Here is a 23,088-nt window from a genome sequence, read left to right as displayed (position 1 = left end):
TTTAGAAAAAAATGTTTTGTGGGCGTCAATAGAAAGATTGATAATGCTACTCAAAAGGTTAAAAACTCTCAGTAACACTAACTGAAATTGAGACTTTATGCTATTTAGCTGATTTATGCAAGATTTAAGCAATTCATTTAGCAGTTAAAGTGAAATATTTGCACTCATTTGTTTGGGTTGTCTTGTATGTTTTTAAATTTTATTAATGTTGCAAGTAGCGGTACATTTGAATAAAACTTGGACTTACAATAAGGAATCTTTCACACTTTAAAATTATGTATATGCAGCCAATAATATGCTGTTTAAAAAGTCATTATTTTTGTCGGCCAAATTGTAATAATCTCTGTTACAACAGAAATTTACTTTCAGTTTTATTTATAGGTGTTTCATTCAAATTTGTAGTACTGATTGGAGGTATGAGGTCCAGATTTCTGAAATTAGTTGGTATTTGTTTGCTGCTTGTAATTCAGCATGTGGCTTCATTTTACGTGCCAGGAGTTGCCCCAGTGGAATTTGAAAAGGGTGAAAATGTGGAAATCAAGGTCAATTGAGGCAAAAAAAAATTTCTGACGAATTGCAGAAGTTTAAAACAATATGTTTTTATGTGTTTACAGGCTGTGAAAATGACCAGTTCAAAAACTCAGCTTCCCTATGAATACTACTCACTTCCATTCTGCAAACCTGAAACCGTGGAGTACAAAACTGAAAACCTTGGTAAAATTTGAAATCATTAACCTAATGACAATCTGAATTAAAAAGTAAAAACGTTGTTAAATTGTTACTGTATATCAGGCCAAGTATACATTTTAACAAAATATGAAATTTTTAACCCAATGACATTCAAAACAAAATTGTTAATTGTTGCTATATCAGGACATAGTTACACATTTTGCATGTGTTGAAATTGTACTGAAGCTACAAAAAGGCAACTAAATGTTAAATAGATTAATCTATATCTGGGAATCAAAAATTGTCTTTAAGTAACAGAGTCAGTCAATAAATATATATAGCAGTTACACTAAATATACATGGAATATATGCATCTTAATATTTTGCCTACATTGCATCTTTAGTTCCTTATCTCAGTGTTTTTCAACCTTTTTTGAGCCACGGAACACTTTATGCATTAAAATAATTTTGCGGAACACCAAACGAAATTTTGATGTAATGAACAACTAGGCTCAAGGTAACAATAAAATGCTAAATGGCGGGAACTGCTAAATCGCACATCACGTAATCACTGAAACGGATGAAAAATATAGCGCTATTGAAGTTGGGGGTAGGTTTTGTGAAAACGTAACGTCAAAAAACTAGTATTGTGCCTAAATACAATATTCGCCTAACACTGGATATTCCATGATTCATCGTTTTCCGCGCAAACAACTTTGCTGAACGTCAGAAAACTTGTTGAACTTCGTTTTGGCAGAGACAGGGTTTAAGTGCTATACTATTCCTAAAGCTCACCCAAAAGCTAAATTGCACTAACCGTTAGCAATTTACGCGCGGTTCAGCTATTTTATTACAATACAACGAGTCTTATTTTTTTAAACAACAATAAATTAATCCACTTACTATAGAAAGAACATTTAAACTGGTGGTGGCAAATATATAGTTTCATAAAAGATAAGCCATTTCCGCCCATGTTAAACCAGTGACTTTCGACCGGTGTTCGACATGAAACACTACTCAAACCATAGAAGTCTAAAACATTAGAATCCTATATTCAAACCAGCAAATTTCTCGTGGAACACCTGACGATCTTTCACGGAACACTAGTGTTCCGCGGAACACCGGTTGAAAATCACTGCCTTATCTAAATAGACAATGCTTTTGCTTTAAAATGAAATGTAGTTGTCTTAAATAAGAAATATAACAGATTTCTACTTAAAAATGTTTCTTTAAATAGGGTGACGAATTTGTAACACTAGTATATATATATTTTCTGTGTTTAGGTGAAGTATTAAGAGGTGATAGGATTGTCAATACTCCTTACTTGGCAAAGATGGACACAAATCAAGAATGTACAGTAATATGTGAATCTGAATTTGATGAAAAGATGGCCAACACTATAATTCAAAGAATCAAAGATGAATATTCAGTCCACCTGTAAGAGTGCATTTGTGTATAGCCATAAAACATATATAAAAATAAATATATATATATATATCGTACATGGAACATAAATGCCCAACTATGTGGCATGACTATTTCCCAAAAATTTTGGGAACAAACATATTACATTTTATCCGTTTTTAGGCCAGTAACATACATACAGATGTGTGGATATTGTTTTGGTATGTTTTTAATCTTTAAAAAATATACATTTCAAACATGGAATTTGTTTTCAAAATAATTACAAATTAAAAAAATAATTAAAAATACATACTGCTTGAGGCAAAATTGCAGTATCCTGTACATTAAAAAAAGTACAAATATATTCCGTTAATCCGTACTTTTGCTTAATTTGGACAAAGCTCGAGGTACACATGATATTTTATGTGGTAAGGCTTGAACCAATTGACATTGGTTAACCTGGATCCTTGGTCCAAATGACTCCACATAAACCAGCGTTTGCTGTAGTCTTAAATGTTATAATTTTCAAGGGGGAAAATGCATAGATTTTTGATGCATGAATTTACAGATTTATAATATTCATTTTACTTGAAGGCTTGCAGACAATTTACCTGCTGCTACCAAATGGACTTTAGAAAATCAAGAAGAACAAATTGAACACGGATTTAAACTTGGATATGCTGGAGATGATGGGGCATACATTTATAACCACTTGTCCATCACATTACTGTAAGTTTTGGATTTTCTATGTTTGCAATATATTAGTTTTTTTATTTAATGATACAGTCCACTGACAGGAAGTAATTTAGGACATTTAGGGATTAGGTTTATTTACACAATTTGTATCGATTAAAAAATATAGTCATGTAGAATGGATTAGTTAAATTGTTAATTGGAGGAAACTAAAACAATTTAGAACTAAAAAAGAAAAACAGTTCTACTTGATGTCAAGTTTTTTCATGTACTTCAAACCCATTAAAAAATTTTTTAATCATAGAAGAGTCACTTGTGTTTTGACTTTAACAACAATATTGTTTATCATAGATACAGCAAGACAGCTGACGAAGATGCCTACAGAGTGGTCGGTTTTGAGGTCATCCCAAAAAGTGTTGATATTTCTGTTGTAACACCAAAAGAGGGTGCTACATGTCACGTTGATGATACTGCTGCAAAACAGCTTGTAACTGCCAAGACTACAAAACTTAAGTTCTCGTATGAACTAACCTGGAAGGTATGTATATTCAAACATTTTTTTTTGGCTTTTTACCAGTGGTTCTTACCAGTCATGTACCGGATCGGCTAAATTTTCGTTTACCTGAAACCAAATATTTGGCAGTTTTAACAATAATAAAAACAAGTAACAACTAGAGACATGCCAAATTTTATCGAATCTTTGCAAAACCGATCGATTCAGTCGGATAAATTCGGAAAATCGAATATTTGGTACATGTCTAGTTGTTACAAGTTTTTACTATCGTTTTACAAGTTTTTTACTATTGTTACAAAAATTACTAAACATTGAAATTATCACAACAAGATGTCATAGAGCTAAAGGTGATAAAGTAATGTACCTTCTGCAAAATGGGGACAGCTACATTTGAGAACCACTGCTATAGACTCGTGTTAACCTTTGTAAAAACTTTTGTAAAACATTAAACTTACACTATGTTAATGTACGTATACACAGCTAAGTAACATTCACTGGGCATCGAGATGGGATACTTACTTGAGCATGGGAGATGTACAGATCCATTGGTTTTCTATTGTGAACTCAATTGTTGTTGTTTTGTTTCTGGCAGGTTAGTTAACAAAACCGTGTGCATGACCCTATATTATGTGATGTTAAATATTATGCCTAAATTTTGTGTGTAGTGTTTTAATATTGTATGTAGAAGCTTTTAATGGAAAACAGACATAGATGCACCAAGATAATTTGGAGCAGTGTATGTGTAATTGTGGTTGATACTTCAACTGTAAAGCATTTTTAAGTAATACACCAAAAAACTTTCTTGGTTGATATAACAGCTACAGTATTGTATTCAGTATGCAATAAAATGATTTTTTTGGATTAAGCAAAAATGTCTGTATAATTGACACATTTGTTTTTGTCCAATCTGCAAATTTGACACAATTATCAACTGTAGGTGTGCTTGCTATGATTATTGTGCGAACCTTGCGCCGTGACATTGCACAATATAATCGTGAGGATGACGACCTCGAAGATGCATTGGAAGAAACTGGATGGAAACTTGTGCATGGGGATGTATTCCGTCCACCAAAGAGGGTAAACTTATTGACTAACATCACATCTACCGATTAATATACATTTCTATTTGGGTTTATCAATAAATGTTTTACTATGTACTTTTTATGTTGAAGGTATATGAAACCCCAAAATTGGATAGTAATTTCAAAAACATGCTGCTACAGTAATCCTTTGGTTTAAAATCTTTTAAGATAATTTTTTGCATTGATAAGTTAAATAAAACCTAGTAAAACGAGATTTGGACTTGAAGAGTAGCTTTACCAGAAACAAAACTACCAAAAACCAATTATAGAAAAAACAAAGATATTTTACTGAGCTAACATTTAAGTTAAAACTTGTACTCTGTGGTGAACTTTTTAAAAAAAAAACTGTTCGCAGATAATGTTGTTGGTTTCGTTTATTGGTGCCGGGGTACAACTATTTGGCATGTCATTGGTGACCATTATTGTGGCTATGTTGGGAATGTTATCACCATCAAGCAGAGGTTCTCTGCTCACAGCTTCATTTGTTCTCTTCATACTGATGGGGTAAGAGATTTTTTTTATTAGGGCGGTAGTCGATAAGCGGTAGTTCTTAACCCTTCCAAAGCATTAGCATTTGTAGCTTGATTTGTCAAGGTTAGCCACTGTATTATGTGATTAGTACTTCACACTTAATCTTTGTAGTTGTTTGTGTAGTAACATTTTGATAGATAACTCTTTGTCAGTACATGCAAAGTTATGTAGAACTGAGACCTTATAGGTTAAAACCATGTGCACTATCTGTAGCTTACTTAAATCCTGTGCAAAAACAGTGCAATCAAGCCAAGATGTGTCAAAATAGTCTCCATGTGTGTAATAATGGTTTGCATATGGTCGTTCCAAGATGTGTCAAAATAGTCTCCATGTGTGTAATAATGGTTTGCATATGGTTGTAAAAGTAGGGCCCCACTACAATGTCAAGTGTGTGGTTTACAATTGTTAATATGGATTTCTTGTTGAAGGATCTTTGGTGGTTACTATGCGGGTCGTTTGTACAAGAGCTTGAAAGGACAACTTTGGAAGCGAGCAGCCATACAGACCGCTCTACTCTACCCGGGAATTTGTGCATTGGTTGCATTCTTTCTAAACTTCTTCATTTGGGGAAAACACTCCTCTGGAGCAGTAAGTAGATATATTACATGTTTAGTTAGTTTTGAAATTTTAGGAAAATGTTATCTCTTGAATTAGAAGTCCAAAGAAATGGTAGAAAAAATAAAATCATACAAAACGATATCCCAATATCAATTTTGCATTTACCACTGTTTATTTAAAATAATAGTTAGAAAACATTATAAATGAGTTTTAAACAACAGAATTGCAGAGATTGTTTATGAAGTGTCACTACACAATTTATGTTACATGCACTTTTCAACATTAACAGTTAAAAAGCCATGGAACTTTTCAATTTACCAAGCTAACTTTTTATTTTCTGCCCTTTACAATTTTTTTTGCATTTTTTTGTGTGTAAATTGCTGTAAAATAGAAAATAATTTTACTTTGCTGCCCACAGTTGTAACAAAATGAGAACTATTAGATGTTTGCTTTTATACATGCACTAGGCTTAAACAAAACTAATGAGGATATAATATATATTTAAGAGATTAAAGTAGATTAAAATCGAAATATGCCTTGGTGCCAATATGCAACATGTAAGAAATACATTCATAGCATACCTGAAGATTTCAAATTATGTTGATTTTCTCAGACATTTTGTTAAGCAAACATACAGCTGTAATTATCTGACTGGTAAGGTGATGTATTTCATTGACAGGTTCCATTTTCCACTATGATTGCAATACTTGCTATGTGGTTTGGGGTTTCGTTGCCTCTTCTTGTAATCGGCTTCTACTTTGGCTACCGCAAGCAACCATATGAAAATCCAGTAAGAACTAACCAGATTCCAAGACAGGTTCCTGAGCAGCAGTGGTATATGAATCCCTTTGTGAGGTAAATTGACTACATTTTGCTATAATTTTCTTGTAAAATTAGGATTTTAGCTCATATGGCAAATCTCTTGTCACCAGCTGCACTAATGAGGCCTTATAGGTCTAAACAGTGTGCACTGTCTGTGGTACAAGATTTTTCACTTTTCACACAAAGAGAAATGCGTGTGTATGAATATGTAAAGAGAGTGTTTGATCAGTGTGTCACAATGTAGACTTGATTCTGTGTTAAGTGGTGTTTAGCCTTTTTTGTCTAGTAAAAGCAACGCTAAGTTTTAGATACTTTAGCAGTGACTCAACTTGGACCTTTCCATGATTTTTCATTTCAAAATGTTTCTCGTTAATCGCAAATTTCTTTTTTTGCACCCAGATACTACATTAAAGAAAATGTTTTAGTAGTTTGCCTTTTCCTGTGTAATGAAGAGAAATAAATGGTAAATTTTTGCAGTCGACCAGAATTTTCCGTATTGCTTTCAAAAGGTTTCGTCTACATAGATTAAATTTTGACTCTTATTATTTTACAGTGTGTTGATGGCAGGAATTTTGCCATTTGGAGCTGTGTTCATTGAACTGTTCTTCATATTTACGGTGAGTTTCCTTCATGCCCAAATTATCACACATATACATTTGTAGATATATATGTCTGATATTTGATGGTATACATTGCATGCAACAATAGACTAGTAACAATGCTATACACAAAGGCCGGAAAATAGTAGGTGCATTCTGGTTCGGTGTCCCGGTTAAATTGCCCATTGTTTTTGCTCTACAGTGCTGTGCACTCAGTTCTGGTTGTCAGAAACATATGCAGAAATTGTTGTGTGTTAACTAACAAAAAATAACCACATACAATTCAGTACTTTGGTATTTGTCTTGTACTAACTAATGTATACTGCAATATGCGTAATGTTACAAAAATAATTGTCTAATTGGAAGTGAGTTGAAATATTTTTGCCTGCTTTAAATTAACTTTATATTATTACACTTTAACTATTGCATATACATGCTAATAGTAAAAGTAATTAGGATAAGTTCTAATTTTTACTTATCGGCAAGGTTATGTAGGTAAAATTTATCATAAATATCAGGTGCATTGAATTAAAACTACTGTACAAAACACTCCAATACTAAACCTATATGCATAATGACAGACAATGTAATTTTTATGCACAGGCTATCTGGGAAAACCAATTTTACTATCTTTTCGGATTTCTATTCCTTGTATTTGTGATTTTGGTGATTGCCTGCAGCCAGATAGCCATTGTCATGGTATATTTCCAGCTATGCTCTGAGGTAAGACAAACATATGATTTTGTGTCCACTCAAAACAGCATACAACGTCAGTTGTTTATGGCTATACTGCTGTACATTGTAAATTATTTCCCAGATAAAGATAAGCATTGAGGTTTATATTGTTTTACTGCATGTTCAACATTTAGTTGTGTGTTGGCCAATTGTGCTGGATTGCAGACATTTTGCCTCCAGGCTGTTTTGAAAGTTGTTTATGAATGACTGCTGCCATTAAGTGCTGGCACCTGTGGCTATCTGTAATGTGTCACTGTTAAAGCTAAATTTGTTGGCCAATTTTCCATAACACCACTAAGTAAGTAAAAACAAAACAAATTACCAGTGCAACAATGTAATGAATAATCAGATAAGATGAACATAAGTTCATAACTTGGATTAACCCTGAAGCGTTCATGTATACTAGCAATCGAGGCATACTCATTTCTAAATCATGGTACTCCTGGCCTATTGAAATAAAAAACTGTATGGTTACCTTTTGTTAAGGCTTGTTCAATCAGGGCATTTCCTTTTTTAAATAAAAAAAAACAAACAATGTCAGTAATGATGTCTGCTTCAGAGTCACGGGCTATGTTTGATATTCCTCTGACTTATTTTTCCTGAGCCCAAACGATACTTTGTGTACTTATGACAGCTTTGTGTAAAATCCAAGTGCCTCGCTTTCTGTACATACACAGTACAGGCATTGTATGAAAACATTTGAAGTAACTAAACTACAATATTTGCTGATTTTGCAAAAAGAATGTTGTGTTAAAATAGGATAGATGAACAATACAGAAAAATAAATATACACTTTAAACTAGTGTTTTCAAACTGTTTAGTTCAAGCACACTAACGGACAACTTTTTGGCACACTTTATATGCTAACACACATAAATGGAAAAAAAGACAATTAGAATTAAATGCATCTGCCGTGTGATCCATAAGGCTATTTCTAACAACAAACAAGTTTAAAATGAGGCCATATCTTTGTTATGCTAACCCACTTTTGTCAGAAATCTCAAAATCTTGAAATAATAGTTGCAATCTTAAAAACAAGATTTTCTGCAGCACATTTCAAAATTCCCCTGAGCATACTTGAAAAATACTGTTTTAAACATTTTATCTACGATAGACTGTTTTGGTTTTGCCTCGTAGCTATAATAAATGCAATGTGACTGTTTCAGTTTTAACTGAGTATTTTTTCTTCACTTTTATAGGACTATCACTGGTGGTGGAGATCTTTTGTCGTTTCTGGAGGTGCTGCTGTTTACGTTTTGCTCTATTCCATCTTTTACTTTCACACCCAGGTGAGAAAAATTCCTATACATGTCCATTGATTTTGTAGCTTGTTATTTGCTCAGTCGGAACAGACGATTGAACAAGTCAAATATTGTACCTTTTTGTTAACCGAAAAGGATTGAAAATAACTGCTTTTTGTGAAATTATTTATTGTTCCATAAAAATTTAGCAAAAGTTATCGACACAGATTTAAATTTTGAAGCTTTTCACTCACATGCCTGATGTATTTTTTAACCAAGTTTACAGTCAATGTGTCAATGCCTAGAAACCCAAGTATTAGACCAGGGGTGGGGAACCTGCGGCCCGCGGGCCGCATGTGGCCCGCTTGCCTTTTTAATGTGGCCCCCGTCACAATTTTAGTATACAACATAATTTTAGTATACAACATATTTTAGTATAGGTACAGTATACAACATAGTATAAAAAACAATAAAATTTTTATGTACAAATATGTCCTTGAAATGACTTCGACACTTCTGGTAATCTCCCCATCCACATTATGATGCCAAACTTTTAAAAATTGCTACACATTCAACCACTTGCTTTATTTGTGACGTAACAGTCACTCGATTGCCTCTCCTTGCAGTAACAAATCATTTGTCATGTGGTGTATTTTTTTGAATTGCGTTTAGAGCTGTTAGCGTGGATCCTTATATTGGTATTTTAAACATGTTCTTGGAAAAAAAGACAGATCGGTATAATGGAGCTAGGGTATTCCAGAAAGAATGGACAAACTCTTATTTTTAGTCGAAATAAGTGATAAACCTGTATTATAATATTATAACACGGAATTTAACAAAATGTTTGGCCCGCCCGAAAATATTGTGCAATTCATGCGGCCCGCAGTGCTAAGTAGGTTCCCCACCCCTGTATTAGACCCTAAAAAGAAAATGCACTATGAAAACACACCATAATAATACCTGGTGCTCATACATACACATATAGATTTAAATGTTATTATGGGTCCCCTTCTATGAAGGGGACACATATTGTTTTTGTCTGTATTTTTGTTTCTTTTTTCTGTCTAATGCTGGTTTGTTAAATGCGTTTGGTCAAGAAAGAGTGCTCCAAATTTATTCAAATTTGCACAGATGTTACATATTAATCCAAATTTGATCCTCCTGAAGTTTGACCCCGAATGACCCAGCGGTTCACCTGCAGGCCCCCAAAATGTAAAAATTTTAAAACAGCTGTACTGACTAAAGTACAACATCTAGGAGTTATGTGCTCTGTTGGTTGGTGCAATGTGATGTTTTCTAAAGAATTTTCTAACTTTTAACAGGATTTACCCATTTTTACCCCCTAAACCCCAAAATATTCGTTTCTGTCTAATGCTGGTTTGTCAAACGCGTTTGGTCAAGAAAGAGTGCTTCAAATTTATTCAAATTGACACAGACGTTAGCTATTGTTTAAAACCTGATCCTCCTAAAGTTTGACCCCAAATGACCCAGCGGTTCACCCACAAGCCCCCAAAACGTAAAATTTGAAAACAGCTGTACTGACTAAAGTACATGATCTAAGAGTTTCATGCTTTGTTGGTTGGTGCAATGTAAGGTATTCTAAATACTTTTCTAATTTTTTATTGGATTTACCCATTTTTACCCCTTTAGCCCCGAAATAATCGTCATCCCTTAAATCCCGAAATAACCTTATTTGGTTTTAGGCCAGAAATACAAGCCCTAATGTGCTAAAATTTCAAACAATTGTTTGCAGTAGGTTACTCGTTTAGTATTCAAAAATTTGCCTTAATCGGTCAAATAATGACTTTCACAGCCCATAGCTTGTGTACACTAACGGTTCAGTGCAGAGCGGGAGGGATCAGCTTGACGTCCGGACAGATGTTTTAAGCGACAGTCTTTTCAGTGATTAGAAATCAGCTGTTTTTGCGCAGCAATGCCATGTCGTTTTATAAGTTATCACTCGCACTTTCAGCGAACGTTTTACGCCTAAGACGTAATTTAAATTCGATAAAAGTGCTTCGGTTTTGTAAATGTCAAGCAAAACATTGTTGATCAACATAAAGGTGAAAAAATAAACATAATTTCTTTTTATAGCCGTGATAAATGGTCTTTAAATTCTCGTTGTCAGCTTGGCCGCCGCATGACCACAGGTCACTAAAGGTCAACTTGTAGGTATTACAAACACAGTTAAGATCGAATTTTCGTCACAACGTAGCTTCATTATTTTTGACATATCAATACTCAAATATAAATTAGGCAAACCGGTATTGTTTTACACCAAGTCTGCTTGCTATTGAAAACGGTGTCAATGAGGTTACTAAAGGTCAGTGAGAGGTTACTAAAGCTCAATGGTAGTCGTTTTGCGAAACAAAGTTAAGTAAAAAACAATTTGTTATGTAAACCTGTGCAGCAAATGGCTGTTTAATTTATAGTGTCTGTAATATAACTATTAAGGCTTTGTAGGAAAATTTGTTTAAAACCCGACCTTGGACGACAATATCTGGGTCGAAGCAAGAGATTAAATTGAAGTATTTGTATCGTTTTTTTAATGTTTTTGTAATTTTATGACAATAATAGTGCAAAAAGAATACGAACAATTTTTTTTATTGTTGGGTTAATGCTTTCTTAAAATTTGTCCTTAAGGATCTAAAAATCACCGCAACATTTGTTTACCGTAAATCCGCACAAACACGCGTGTGGGGACCCATCAGTTTTTGTTTACAAAAACAATCATATGTGTAGATCAAATGATGTGTATAGTAAATTGGTAAATATCGTATAGAATATATAAAATGGAAGTATATCAGAAAGCCACTCTTCTAGTTATATTTCTAGTGTTCACAATGTAGATGTACTAATTCTACTAGGTTTAAGTTTTACTAGGTTTATGTGTTGTACAAAAAAAGACCTAAAATGCCATTTTGCAAACCACACAGGTATAAATTCATAACAAGCATCTATTAGAAATGAAATTGAGTGTCGGCTCAACCCGACCAAAATTGTTTAGGCTTTTGGCGTAAATATTTGTCTTAACTTTTGGGACCAGTTTGGTCGATCCCTTATTCTCAACTTATCATATTTCAATATAGAAGCAATACATGAAAAGTTGCAGACAGTTTACACTGTTACCACCTAACTGGATTGTCGTACAGTGGCTCCATTCCCTCATATGGCCAATGTCCTGTCCCCAGCTGCACTGATGAGAGTAATAGATCAAACCAGCAGCTTATCATATTTCAGTTTTTTCTTCTTATTTTTAATACAGGTTTTCTTTTACAGTTGAGCATCACTGCATTCGTTCCCACAATCCTTTACTTCGGTTACACCTTTATCATCGTATTTACCTTCTGGATTCTCACCGGTACAATTGGCTTTTTTGCCTCATACTCTTTCATAAGGAAGATCTACGCCCAAGTGAAGATTGACTGATCGTCCAACTACCAATTGCTCCGCGTCGCCCACTGGCGGCAACTTTCCGTGCGACGCACCACCGCTTGATGGCGCCGCACAGCTTTTTAAATGACAGTAAAAAATGTCATGCACTTCGCCTAAAACCCGAAAAAAGCTTGTTTTTTGTGTTCGCGTTCTAATTTTACATTACTTATTGGGCGTTTCGGGGTTTAGTTATGTAGGCAAGTTACCCTGGTATTTGTATTAAGTTTACAAAACGAAGAAATCCAATGTAAGCATTAAGCAGTTTTACGTCGTTGTCGCAAATGCCTCTGCAGGTACATTGTGATTTTAATTTTCCTCCGATGCTTATACACCAATCGAACATTGTTAATCTAAGTAACATGGAAAAAGTATTATCCATCGGATATGCTTGACCACCAGTAGGGGATTTCTGTGACGTCATAAATAGAATTATGACGTCATAGTTCTTACACGGCGTATCGAAATTGGCACAGCAACAGCTTTTTCTACACAGCTTTATTGTGTTTCCCACACATGGCTACTCTAAACGTGCAAAAAGCAATTTACTCTTCTAGAGGTCGCCCCACTTTGTTTTATAATCTCCTGCTCGTCCAAAGTTATTTATTCGGATCTTGCGGTGACGTTTCAATAATTGAGCCAGCACCGAACCCTTTTAACACAACGATTCATGCGCACATGTCAAGGCTTCTGGATCTTTGTGCTCCAACCGTTGTATGAAATTGCGTTTATGCCGTTCTTTGTATTCCGGCTTGATCGACTGTCCGTTCAAGCTGTTTTGTAGTGATAGCCCAACCCTCTGTGCTGTTGTATATCCATATTGCGTATCTTTATTGAACATTTACGGAATAGAAAACTTTCTGAAATTTTACTCCATTTCTTCGGACTTTTGGTTTGCCTCGAAGTGGATTTCCGGGGACGATAAAGCAAAAATATGTTTACATTTTTGTGTCAACTACAATTTCTGAATCTACTTAAAGCAAAATCTGGTTGCATTCAAGCATAAATTGTTAGCAATGATTTAATAACGTTGGATCATAGAAGACTTAAAATACGAACAGACGCTAAAAAAGACATGTTAAAGTTGTTGTTTTTCCCAAAAAGCTGTGCTGTAAAATTTGTATCATTAAACGGTTAGTTTTTTTGAAAAAGGCGATCTTTTATGAGGTACAAATACTCGAACATTTTTATCACGCGATACGGCTTTTCTTTTGCAGTCAGTATGACCATAATCACCCATCACAGTACGCCAGGCCCATTGAAGGCGCCATACCGAATCATAATCACCCAGTTAGATACTCGGCAACAGAAGTAAACTTCTATTAAAAGTGCATAATTTTAGGAGTGTGTCTTGGCCCTATGGTTACGCCCTAAATCAACTGATACACAAAAAACAATTCCACGCTTGTTAAAGTTTTTCAAAATTAGGCTTACAACCAAAGGCTTGTGTAACTATGTAATTGAGTCTCCTAGCCACATCCGGCAATTAGTGGTCATGGCAGATAGTCTTGTGTACTCGTCGTTAAGATGCCTAGCACAAATAGATTATCGCGTTGCTAAGTAACCACGGATACCGCTGGATGCTAATATATTTTTCCCACGTAACTTTGCTTTTCATGTTAAACCAATTGGCAAATTTAAAATCAACAATTTAAGCAATGTACTCTTCTTATTACTGGACAAATGCCTGACGAAGGTTTGGTGATTTCATTTCTCAGATGAATATCGCAGCGCACCCTGTAGACATACTAAGAAAGATTTTGTTGAATTGCCACATTGTTACCGAATCTCGTATTTTTCTTTCAGTTTTTTTACCATATTAGTTTTGGCTTTAGTAAAATATGTGGACAAATTATCTGTTGGTGATAGCTGTAGCTTTGAGCTGCACCGGAACAGCACAAGGTAAGTTATACAGCAAACATTTTGCTATGTTGTCCATTTTACGAACTTTCTGACATGAGACTGGTCTAAACCAGTTATAGTACCGAATCTAGTAACTTTTGTCGAACAAGCGAAGTATGGTCTAAGTTTAAATAAAACAGGCTGAATTCAGGTCATGACTTCACACTCGACATTATTTGTTCAGCAATTTCAACAACTTTTTGGTCCGATTTGGATTATTTTAAAAATTTGTGTTGGGGCAAGCCTGTAGTTTCGGGTTTCCAATTCAGGGCTTGCTTACAACTTTGTCGAGGGCAATTTTAATTCTAGATGTGGAAAACAGGACAAGCCAATTTGTTTTAGAAAAAAAAAATTTGAGAAAAAAATTTGCAGTTGTAACGAGCACTTTGCATCTATAGTCTGTCTTCGGAAGTTAGTAAGGAAAGTTAAGCACAGTTAACTTTACAAAGCAGGTTAAGGTGTCACGCTATAGTCTACCAGGTCATCTATCTCAATATAAAACTTAACTAATTAAGGGGCTTCTTTTTAACACATCAACTATTACAAATAGCCTACCCAAACTTGCGTTAAAAACACTTACTGAAACACGTTTTGGAATTGTTGCCAATCAATATTTTGACTTGTGGTGAAAAATATTCTGTTTCAAGGCAACCTTGTCCTAACATTCGACAGTTCCCTTTTGTCGCTGATTGAAAGCTTTGTGGGCAACTTATCCGCTACGCTGAATACTACCATTGAACTTGGAGGTAATGTACTAAAAAAGATCTAAACATGTACATGGCCTAACTACCTAGAATACCCTGTTTTGTCTCTTATTTGTGGATTAAATAACAATGTGTCAACAAACACAACTAAATATCATTCGTCAAACTGCCTAAAAGTAAGAAATCAAAATCTTGCTGCTAAAATTTTAATTTGAGCCGAAGTTAAATTTTACCTTTTTTTCAGATTTTGATGAGTGTGACTCAACCGAAAGTTTTCCTTGCGATGTGAACGCTGTGTGCTCAAACTTTATTTCCAGCTACAATTGCACATGCTTTGACGGTTTTCTTGACGTTTCCAATAACACAGGAAAAGTTTGCGAAGGTAAAAGCTCAGATATTTATCAATATTTGCCATGTAGGCCTAAAGGTTTTTAGAAAACTTTTTTTTGTAACATGTTAACTGCACAGACATCAACGAATGCTTGGAACCTGGCGTTTGTGATGAAGGAACGAGCTCTTGTGAAAATCTCAACGGGTCTTTCACTTGCAATTGTTTTGATGGATATCAACTAAATGAGGAAACAGACTCATGTGAAGGTCAGTGTTAGAAAATGTTTATTTATTGCTCATAGGTACTTAAACGGCTTAAGCCTCAAAGTATTTGTTGATTTTACTCGTGACACACCCAAGTTTCAGTTGGCCTAAACATTTCGGGTAAATATGCATTTTCGTCGATGTTAAGTTGTCTGCAAAAGTTAATACGGGTTATGATCGGCTTGCGTACTGTAAAAGTTGTTTTGGGAGTGTTATAAATCAGTTCACCTGCATCAACAATACAAGGTTCAGTTGAAAACATTCATCAAAAACAGGTTTTAGGTTTCGGACTGATTTTTATGGTCGAATATTCGATTTCGGCCCCGACCTTTTCAGGCGGGTTCAACGCATTGCTAGTTTTTCGTGGTCACAGAATGTTTAGGGCAGTGTTTCTTAACCTTTTTAGTGCTCGTACCCTTTGAGCGTTTATAAAATTTTCTCGTACCCCCTGTCTACAATGGCCGAGGGAAGTAGCCTAAACAAAATTGTAATCATAGGAATTGAACTCAGTGCATTTATAACTTACGTGTTAAATGCATGCATTGTCTTAAGTTCAACAATATTTACAGCACACCAACAATCAGTCAATTCAAATCAGTCAAAGACATATAGGCTAACAAAGTAGCCTACATTGCTACGTATTCTTCACAAATGTGCCTAAATAGCGTATAAATTCACCCTGCATGCCGTACCCCCTGCTTTGGTGCTTCGTACCCCCAAGGGGTACACGTACCCCTGGTTTAGGGATTGGTGAAAAAATCATCTGCATGATAACGCTGGAACATATCTTCCGTGTTATTTATTATCGGTAGCAGTGTTAATTTTAACATTAATGTTGCAAATTGTATTCTTTCAAGATTGGTTTGTTTGTAAGACTGTAAAAAAGTGTCGCAAAAACGATTAGTCAGTGAGGACCGAGAAAACTTAATATGGCCGCTTTAAATATGCTTTAACTAACTTTTCTATTTTTCTATCGATATCGTGTGTGAACACTTTTGTGCAAAATGACTGATGGTGCCGCTAAGGAGCCATGAGCGGAGCACCGCAAATAAAACAAACCGAAACAAGTTTTTGAAAAAAAAAAACGATAATTAACGATGTAATTAGCTTGGTAAATGCAACTTTAAATACCAATCTTACTTGCACACAAACCAGAACCTCATGTAATACACGTAATAACCGTATAAAAGGCTAAAAAACTGGTTCGCGTGTAGAACGCGTTTAGTTTAAGCCAGGGATTGTCATTTTTGTTTAAAGGTGGAGTAAAAAATATGTTTGCAGTTATTTTTTTTAATTAAAAATGAGGAACGCTTCACGATTTTGCGTGTCATCCTTGCGCAGGGGCCATGCTAATCTTCTCTGTATCGTTCCAATTTTAGTATATGTACTGCCGAAGCAAGTACATTAGTATTTTTCCCGCCCCCCTTAATGAGAGCGCGTAGTAAGGATAAACTAAGGTTTGTGGTGCGCGATGTCTGGAGAAAGCCCAAATTTTACGTATCTGGCAGAACAGACAAAACTGGCTGCATTTTGATTTTGCTATTTTCAAAATACAAAACAAACGTATCTTACTCCGAAAAAAGTAATAAAAATGCATAGTTAGAGTAATACAGTCCATTACTATGCTAGTTAATGCAAAAGTTGAACAAAAACGACAAATTTATAAGTTTAACGTCTAAAAACAATGAATTTAGTTAAAAACCCTCACTGATTTTGAAATTGTCCTGCCCTGGCCACTTTCTGTGTCCAAGGCAACGACCTGTCAGGAATTAAAATTTATTCCAAGTTTGAAAAGTGCAACAAATGCAATAACAGCAGGGTTAGAAATAAGTACTTTTGGTAATAGTTGCGAATTGTGTCAAAGATAAATTTAGTAATCCATTATTTACCTATAGCGACAAATTTTTTTTTGATAAAAATGTAAATATTTGTTGGCACTTTAACATCAAAATGAAAACAACTTAAAAAAATACATTGTCAAAAACCGCTTGGCATTACCAACTTTGAGGTCTGCGGTTAAGAGTTGCTCATTTATCTCGCGCCAGTCTATCGTGAACGCGCGGTGAAAAAAAGAGAAAAAGGTCGGTTGGTGCTGTGCGGGTTTCCCATTGTAAAAGAGAAAGAAATTGAGTTTGGAGACATTGGACAATGGACACGGGGAGAAGCTTGCCTTGATAAACATAAAACGTTCGGGATAGTATTCTGTTTCTTTAACTGTGTATGTTTATGTCCCGTGCTGAGAATGAACCAAGTATCTACGCCAGAGTGCTTGATGCATCGCCTTGTTTCTTGTTAGGGAAGAAGGGCGTCGCTTTGTACGTTGGTTTACATTCACGCTTTATCGTAAGCGATGTATGCGATCAATACTTACAAGTTCAAGCAGTATCCTTGTTGAATGTCAACTGAACGTATTTTAATTGTTGTATTAACTACTTTTATTTATTTGGCCACTGTCTATTTCATGCTTTCCACTTGCAACTGTTAACAAGCAACTGTTTGATAATTACTGTTGTTGATCACTAAATTGGTTTATAAGTTGAAAAACTAAATTGAAAAAAGCGACACAACTGAACAGCTAGTCAAGTCCCAGTTATTGTTGTTTCAGACATCGACGAATGTATTGATAGTGAAGCCGCATGTGGCCATTTGATTGATTTCTACGAGTGCTCCAATACAGAAGGCAGTTTTGATTGTTCGTGTACTCCTGGGTATGAAATCAATGATGGAATATGCCAAGGTACAAATAATAAGAACAGGTTTTATGAAATTGTGAAGCTATCTGCTAGTACTTCGTCCACCTAACCGATTATTTAGTATGTAAAAATCTAAACTCGATATATTAAGCACCTGCTACGTTGTTTATGCGTTGTGCACGACTTGGTCGAAGATATCGTAATGTCCATTACATAAAACGCCCTTTGTGGTGTTGCGAATAGGATATGCTGTTACGGTTTTACGGTTTTACCCTGTTACTGCAGTCAATGCTTTTTTGCCACATTTGTGATTTATTTAATAAAGTTTTAAGACTGTTTTATCTCCTAATTAACAGAGGCATCTCAATGTGGAGTTTTTGAAGTGGTCAGGGAGGCAGCAAAAACGCTGCTACATCAGCTGGACTACGGAGAAATTACAGAATCAGACGCTTTCGTAAGTTGGCTGCAAACAAAAAATGTTGCATTTTAACCAGTCCTGGACTCCTGGCTGTACTACAAGAGATTTGTGCTACCTTATTAAACGTTGTTCATTTGTTAATTTGAAGGTACAATGGTTTATAAACGGTATACTTCAATAGTAATAATTCCCTTTGTTGATTATGTTGTTTACGCTTTTTGTTAGAACAAATAAAACCATGTACGGACCAGCTATGAAAGTAAAATCGTTTAAAAAACAATGTTGTATGTACAAAAACCTGGTACTATGCCAAAACGCCAATAACCTCAAGATAAAAGGTAACGAACACTGCAAATCCAAGGTAACGAACACTGCAAATGAGTGTTTTATTTATTATAATCCGCAGGCACAAATAGCTTCCATACCAACAACCCAATTTCACACCGTTGGTGCAGACAATTCACTTCACCAGCTTTTTCCGTACATAAACCCTGACGTTATCAACGAACTGGTGACTTACATGCCATGCGACTTCTCGGCGAGTTGCTCACATGAAACAAGCGATCTATGCACTTGCTTGTCTGGATATGAAGGATCCGGAACTGAATGTGCAGGCTAGTATTGTTACGAAATAATAACACAATCAGCTAATGCACATTTCTTTACAAACTGCGAGGCCTATATGTGAGCATATGAAAGTAGACGATTAAAATCTGCATGGGTCGAGACGTTGCTTATTGTCTTGAGATACGCAACTAAAGCCGTTTTCAATTTAAAACAGAACGATTGCTTGAATATTTGTATTGTCTGTCCTCAGATACAATTTGTTGAGTGTCATATCGAATTTAAAGCACTTGTGACAACACATCTTAAACAATAGGCATTTTCGTTAAATTAGCAAAACAGTAAACCTCGGTTAAGCCGGACCTAATTTGGACAGTTTTTTTTTTCAAAAGGTCCGGGTTAACCGAGGTTTACTGTATTTCAAAATTAAACGTACCCTAAAGACTATTTTACTGAACTTGGTCATAATTTTTCACTCTTTCAGATGTTAACGAGTGTGACTTGGGCACGGATAATTGCGATCCAAACGCAGCGGAATGTTACAACGAAGTAGGTACTTACGAATGCGAATGTAGAACGGGCTACATTGGAGGTGGATATTTGGGCGAATGTAGAGGTAATATACGCATTTTTTTGCTCCTTCACTTGGTATGTTTGTTTATTAATATTTTTTTGTTGTTGAAAGATTTGGACGAACCCTTTTTGGACACATTCGTGCAATTTCATGGACTTTACAAAGTTGAGATTCCCACTTTTGTTGCTTTTGCAATAAATCAGTCTCGACCAACAGAAGGTACGTTGTTTATGAATCTTTCTTTACGTTATGTACCTTGGAAATTAAATAAAATTTTCTGACAGACATATTTCAATAAATGAAAAAGTTAATTCAAGTTTAATCATAGTACGCCCGGACTATTGAAGGCCGAATCGACCGGTATCCAAGCATTCCCATATGGCAAGGCAAAGGCTAGAAAAATCTAGCTGCGGTGGAATATAAACCCACGACAGGAGATTTTCCGGGGCCCTCGCTCTGAGCAACACAGACTTTATTTTGAACCCACCAAAAGTCGAATCACAAGCACCGTTGCCTGCTTCGTATGCTGTCAGCTTTGTAATAGGATTAGGAAACCACCCGGTTAAGAATTTATGATTTTTCCAGGCTATACCTTGCCATATTCAAGAATGCCTGGTGACCGGCTGATTCGCAGGCCTTGCGTGTACTATGCATCATGGCTGATCGCAGTATTGAACTTATGTTTATCATAACTGATTAATTATATTTAACAAACTAAAAAAGCATATATTTGCCGTTTTAAAATTCAATTTCGAACGTTGTAAAATCGTTTTAGTGAAATGTAAACACAAAGTTTTTGGGCTGTTTCTGGGGTCTTGGTTCCAAATCAATCATGAAAATCGATTCAGAGCACGCTTTGGGAATAAAACATGCAAATGCCAACTAGCTATCGCAGCAATGATCGTAACAATTGATCGTTTGTCTCGTTGCGTTGCATTCAACGGGCGTTTGAAACGCCAGAATGGTCACTCTCAAAGAGTGGAGTATTTAGTTCTCTTTTCGTCCTAATGCTTGGTGTCCTGTTGCGAGAAACTCCGAGGCATTTGGCAGGACATCTCTCCTAATAACACCAACAGCGTTCCACAATTCGATAGACAAACGGATTGCTGCGCTGCTTGCTTTATTGTTTGCCGGTTTAAACTATTCATGCACAAGAAGGTGATTAATTTAAATGGATTTTGCACGGTTTATAAAGAAAATTTGGGATAACGGAATAGTGTTATGGTAATACCGTGTTAAATCAAATGTTATTTTATAAAAACACTAGTTTTCTATTTTATCAACATAATGTAATATAATAACACAATCAATGACATACTTTATTAGGTATGGATCGCTATTTCGCATTTACTCAATCGGCTATTATTAATTCCCACTTACGAAGCCCTTTTTTGCTTACATGCTTCGTTATCACTGTGTTTTTGCGTTTTGGTCAAGCTTTAAAATGTTATGTTGTTGCAGGTCTATGCCCCGGCGATCTTGTTGAAACTGATTGTGACGGGGATTGCAGGAGGACCTGTGAAGAGCGCATTTGTACAGCTGTATGTTCATCTGGATGCGCTTGCAGCAATGGTAGCGTTCGTACCAGCAGTGAATCTGCATTTTGTATGCTGGAGGTAACTTAAAACGTTAGTTTTTACTGCAGGCGTCCAAATATTTCTGTCCGATACTTAAACGTAAAGTTAGTGTCCGGAAAGAATTTTAAAATACATTAGATTATCCGGAACTTTACTACATTATTCGGTCGAGCGGGATTAAACCAGGGCAAAAAGGATCTCCTCAAAGTTAAGTGCGACAAAATTGTAAGTCGAGTGGGCTTTTCGGGCCGGGTTTAGGCTTAGGTTTCCCCCCAAAACGGGCCTGATTCGGGCCTGACTTTACAGTCTAATTCACTCTAATGTCAAACAGCCCTAAAACGCCTTGTTCAAGACCAATTTTCTATTGCGTTTGTTGTCTTGGTCTTTCCTGGTGCTTCAATGTTTAAGCCTGCCAATCAAACTTTTGGGCCAAACGGGTTCAGGCTCCAATTTCAGGCCCGTTTACAACTCTGAAATGCGAACCAAGGAATCAGTCCGGTTTAAAAATCACGAACTAGGTCGTTAGTTCAATTGCGGCACAAATGAGACCGAGTGTGAAGTAACTAACAGCGCAATGTTTGATCAATACTTTCTTAAAATGAAGTTGAACCGTACCAACAACTCTTGTTAAGTTTTAAGTTTTTTGCAAATAACAAAAAAAATGTTGCAGACAAAAAACGAAAACGTTTTGAATGAATATCCTATGGCAGTGGTCGGCAACCGCCGGTCCGCGGCCCGGTACCGGTCCCTAATTCATGCGTTTTCATTGCTAAATATTTGTAGTTTTTTAAAGACCGGTCCGCGATAAAATTTCAGTTTCAAAACCGGTCCGCAGTAGAAAAAAGGTTGCCGATCCCTGTCCTATGGCATTGTACGGCGGTTAAAAATAACTAAAAACAATGACAAACAAGCAGTAACATAGGAAAACAAAAATTTGGAGGGACCAAACATCTTTTAGATAGGCAAATATGAGTGACTCCATACAAGTTAGTTTAATACAACGAGTTATGGGACTAAAATTTCCCTTTTCGATTTGCCTTTTTGTTCCAAACGGCTACGTCAATGTACGGCAGAATTTATTTATTTGTTACACCAGGCAAATATTTTGCTGATTAATTTGATTTTGTTACAGTCCGATTGTCCTGAACCGTCTGGTTTCCTATTGGGAGAAGGGATTTCTCCTGAACCAGCTCTTGAAGGTATTAACCGGTTACGAAATGCGCTAAACTATAAGAATAATAGTAGCGTTGTATATAACGTTTTTTTTTGTATTTTTGGTTAGCAGTGTTTGATGAGCATGTATGCTTTTAAAACTTAATTGTTGGCCAAAAATCAGTAAGCATACAAGGACTTGTAAAGCATAATTTAATCAAATACACAACTTATAAGAAGGCTTGTAAAAACCCGGCTCTAGCTCTATTGACAACCTGCACTGATGATCACAACAGCGATTGTTGAAACGTCTGCTTGATGTACTCAATATATATAAAGTATCTGGCAATTATGTTTATGATTAAATTACTTTTGTCAATGACGGTATCAAATTTTGCATACACAGTATTGCTTGCATTTTTCAACTTGTAGATTTGACCCTTGTGGATTGGTGGACCTGCATCGGCACCCGATTGCCGACTTATTCGGGTTACGACAGCAATTACATGGAATTGTCAAGCTTTCTACAACTTTTTAGGCACGTAAACCATTAGACGCTTTGTCAAATGATTTTTGCCTATTGTTTCTTACCAAAAAAGATGGCATCAATATTAAACAGCTTTGTATGAG

At 35.6% G+C, this 23,088-nt stretch overlaps 2 protein-coding genes and 1 non-coding gene across 3 annotated transcripts; 2 read left to right on the top strand and 1 right to left on the bottom strand.

Annotated features, from left to right (window-relative positions):
- Positions 1–356: 356 nt before the first annotated feature.
- LOC145230482 (transmembrane 9 superfamily member 4-like) lies at positions 357–13,151 on the top strand. Its single transcript, XM_080095911.1, has 14 exons — positions 357–542; positions 615–714; positions 1,953–2,106; positions 2,668–2,802; positions 3,118–3,304; positions 3,761–3,872; positions 4,218–4,357; positions 4,718–4,866; positions 5,322–5,481; positions 6,131–6,306; positions 6,827–6,890; positions 7,476–7,595; positions 8,807–8,896; positions 12,128–13,151. The coding sequence occupies exons 1-14, from the start codon at positions 417–419 to the stop codon at positions 12,275–12,277; spliced, it is 1,863 nt and encodes a 620-aa protein (XP_079952037.1). The 5' UTR covers positions 357–416; the 3' UTR covers positions 12,278–13,151.
- Positions 13,152–14,121: 970 nt separating this feature from the next.
- LOC145228275 (uncharacterized) lies at positions 14,122–23,012 on the top strand. The gene is made up of 12 exons (XM_080093280.1): positions 14,122–14,182; positions 14,830–14,928; positions 15,131–15,268; positions 15,355–15,483; positions 18,086–18,217; positions 18,530–18,627; positions 18,998–19,205; positions 19,640–19,771; positions 19,841–19,948; positions 21,191–21,345; positions 22,439–22,505; positions 22,891–23,012. The coding sequence occupies exons 1-12, from the start codon at positions 14,122–14,124 to the stop codon at positions 23,010–23,012; spliced, it is 1,449 nt and encodes a 482-aa protein (XP_079949406.1).
- LOC145230782 (U6 spliceosomal RNA) lies at positions 16,777–16,883 on the bottom strand. Its single transcript, XR_013860771.1, has one exon. It is a non-coding gene; the product is annotated as a U6 spliceosomal RNA (small nuclear RNA).
- Positions 23,013–23,088: the final 76 nt, after the last annotated feature.

Source organism: Phallusia mammillata, chromosome 5 (genome assembly GCF_965637545.1).
Source record: "Phallusia mammillata chromosome 5, kaPhaMamm4.hap1.1, whole genome shotgun sequence".
Classification (NCBI taxonomy): Eukaryota; Metazoa; Chordata; class Ascidiacea; order Phlebobranchia; family Ascidiidae; genus Phallusia; species Phallusia mammillata.
This window is presented reverse-complemented; position numbering and strand designations above follow the sequence as displayed.

Excerpts from the sequence above, each read along its gene's own strand:
- LOC145230482 (XM_080095911.1), top strand. The coding sequence starts at position 417 with ATGAGGTCCAGATTTCTGAAATTAGTTGGTATTTGTTTGCTGCTTGTA. Across the intron at positions 3,305-3,760 it reads CGTATGAACTAACCTGGAAG|CTAAGTAACATTCACTGGGC; the intron begins GTATGTATATTC and ends ACGTATACACAG. Across the intron at positions 4,358-4,717 it reads TATTCCGTCCACCAAAGAGG|ATAATGTTGTTGGTTTCGTT; the intron begins GTAAACTTATTG and ends AACTGTTCGCAG.
- LOC145228275 (XM_080093280.1), top strand. The coding sequence starts at position 14,122 with ATGTGGACAAATTATCTGTTGGTGATAGCTGTAGCTTTGAGCTGCACC. Across the intron at positions 18,218-18,529 it reads CAATGATGGAATATGCCAAG|AGGCATCTCAATGTGGAGTT; the intron begins GTACAAATAATA and ends CCTAATTAACAG. Across the intron at positions 19,772-19,840 it reads ATATTTGGGCGAATGTAGAG|ATTTGGACGAACCCTTTTTG; the intron begins GTAATATACGCA and ends TGTTGTTGAAAG.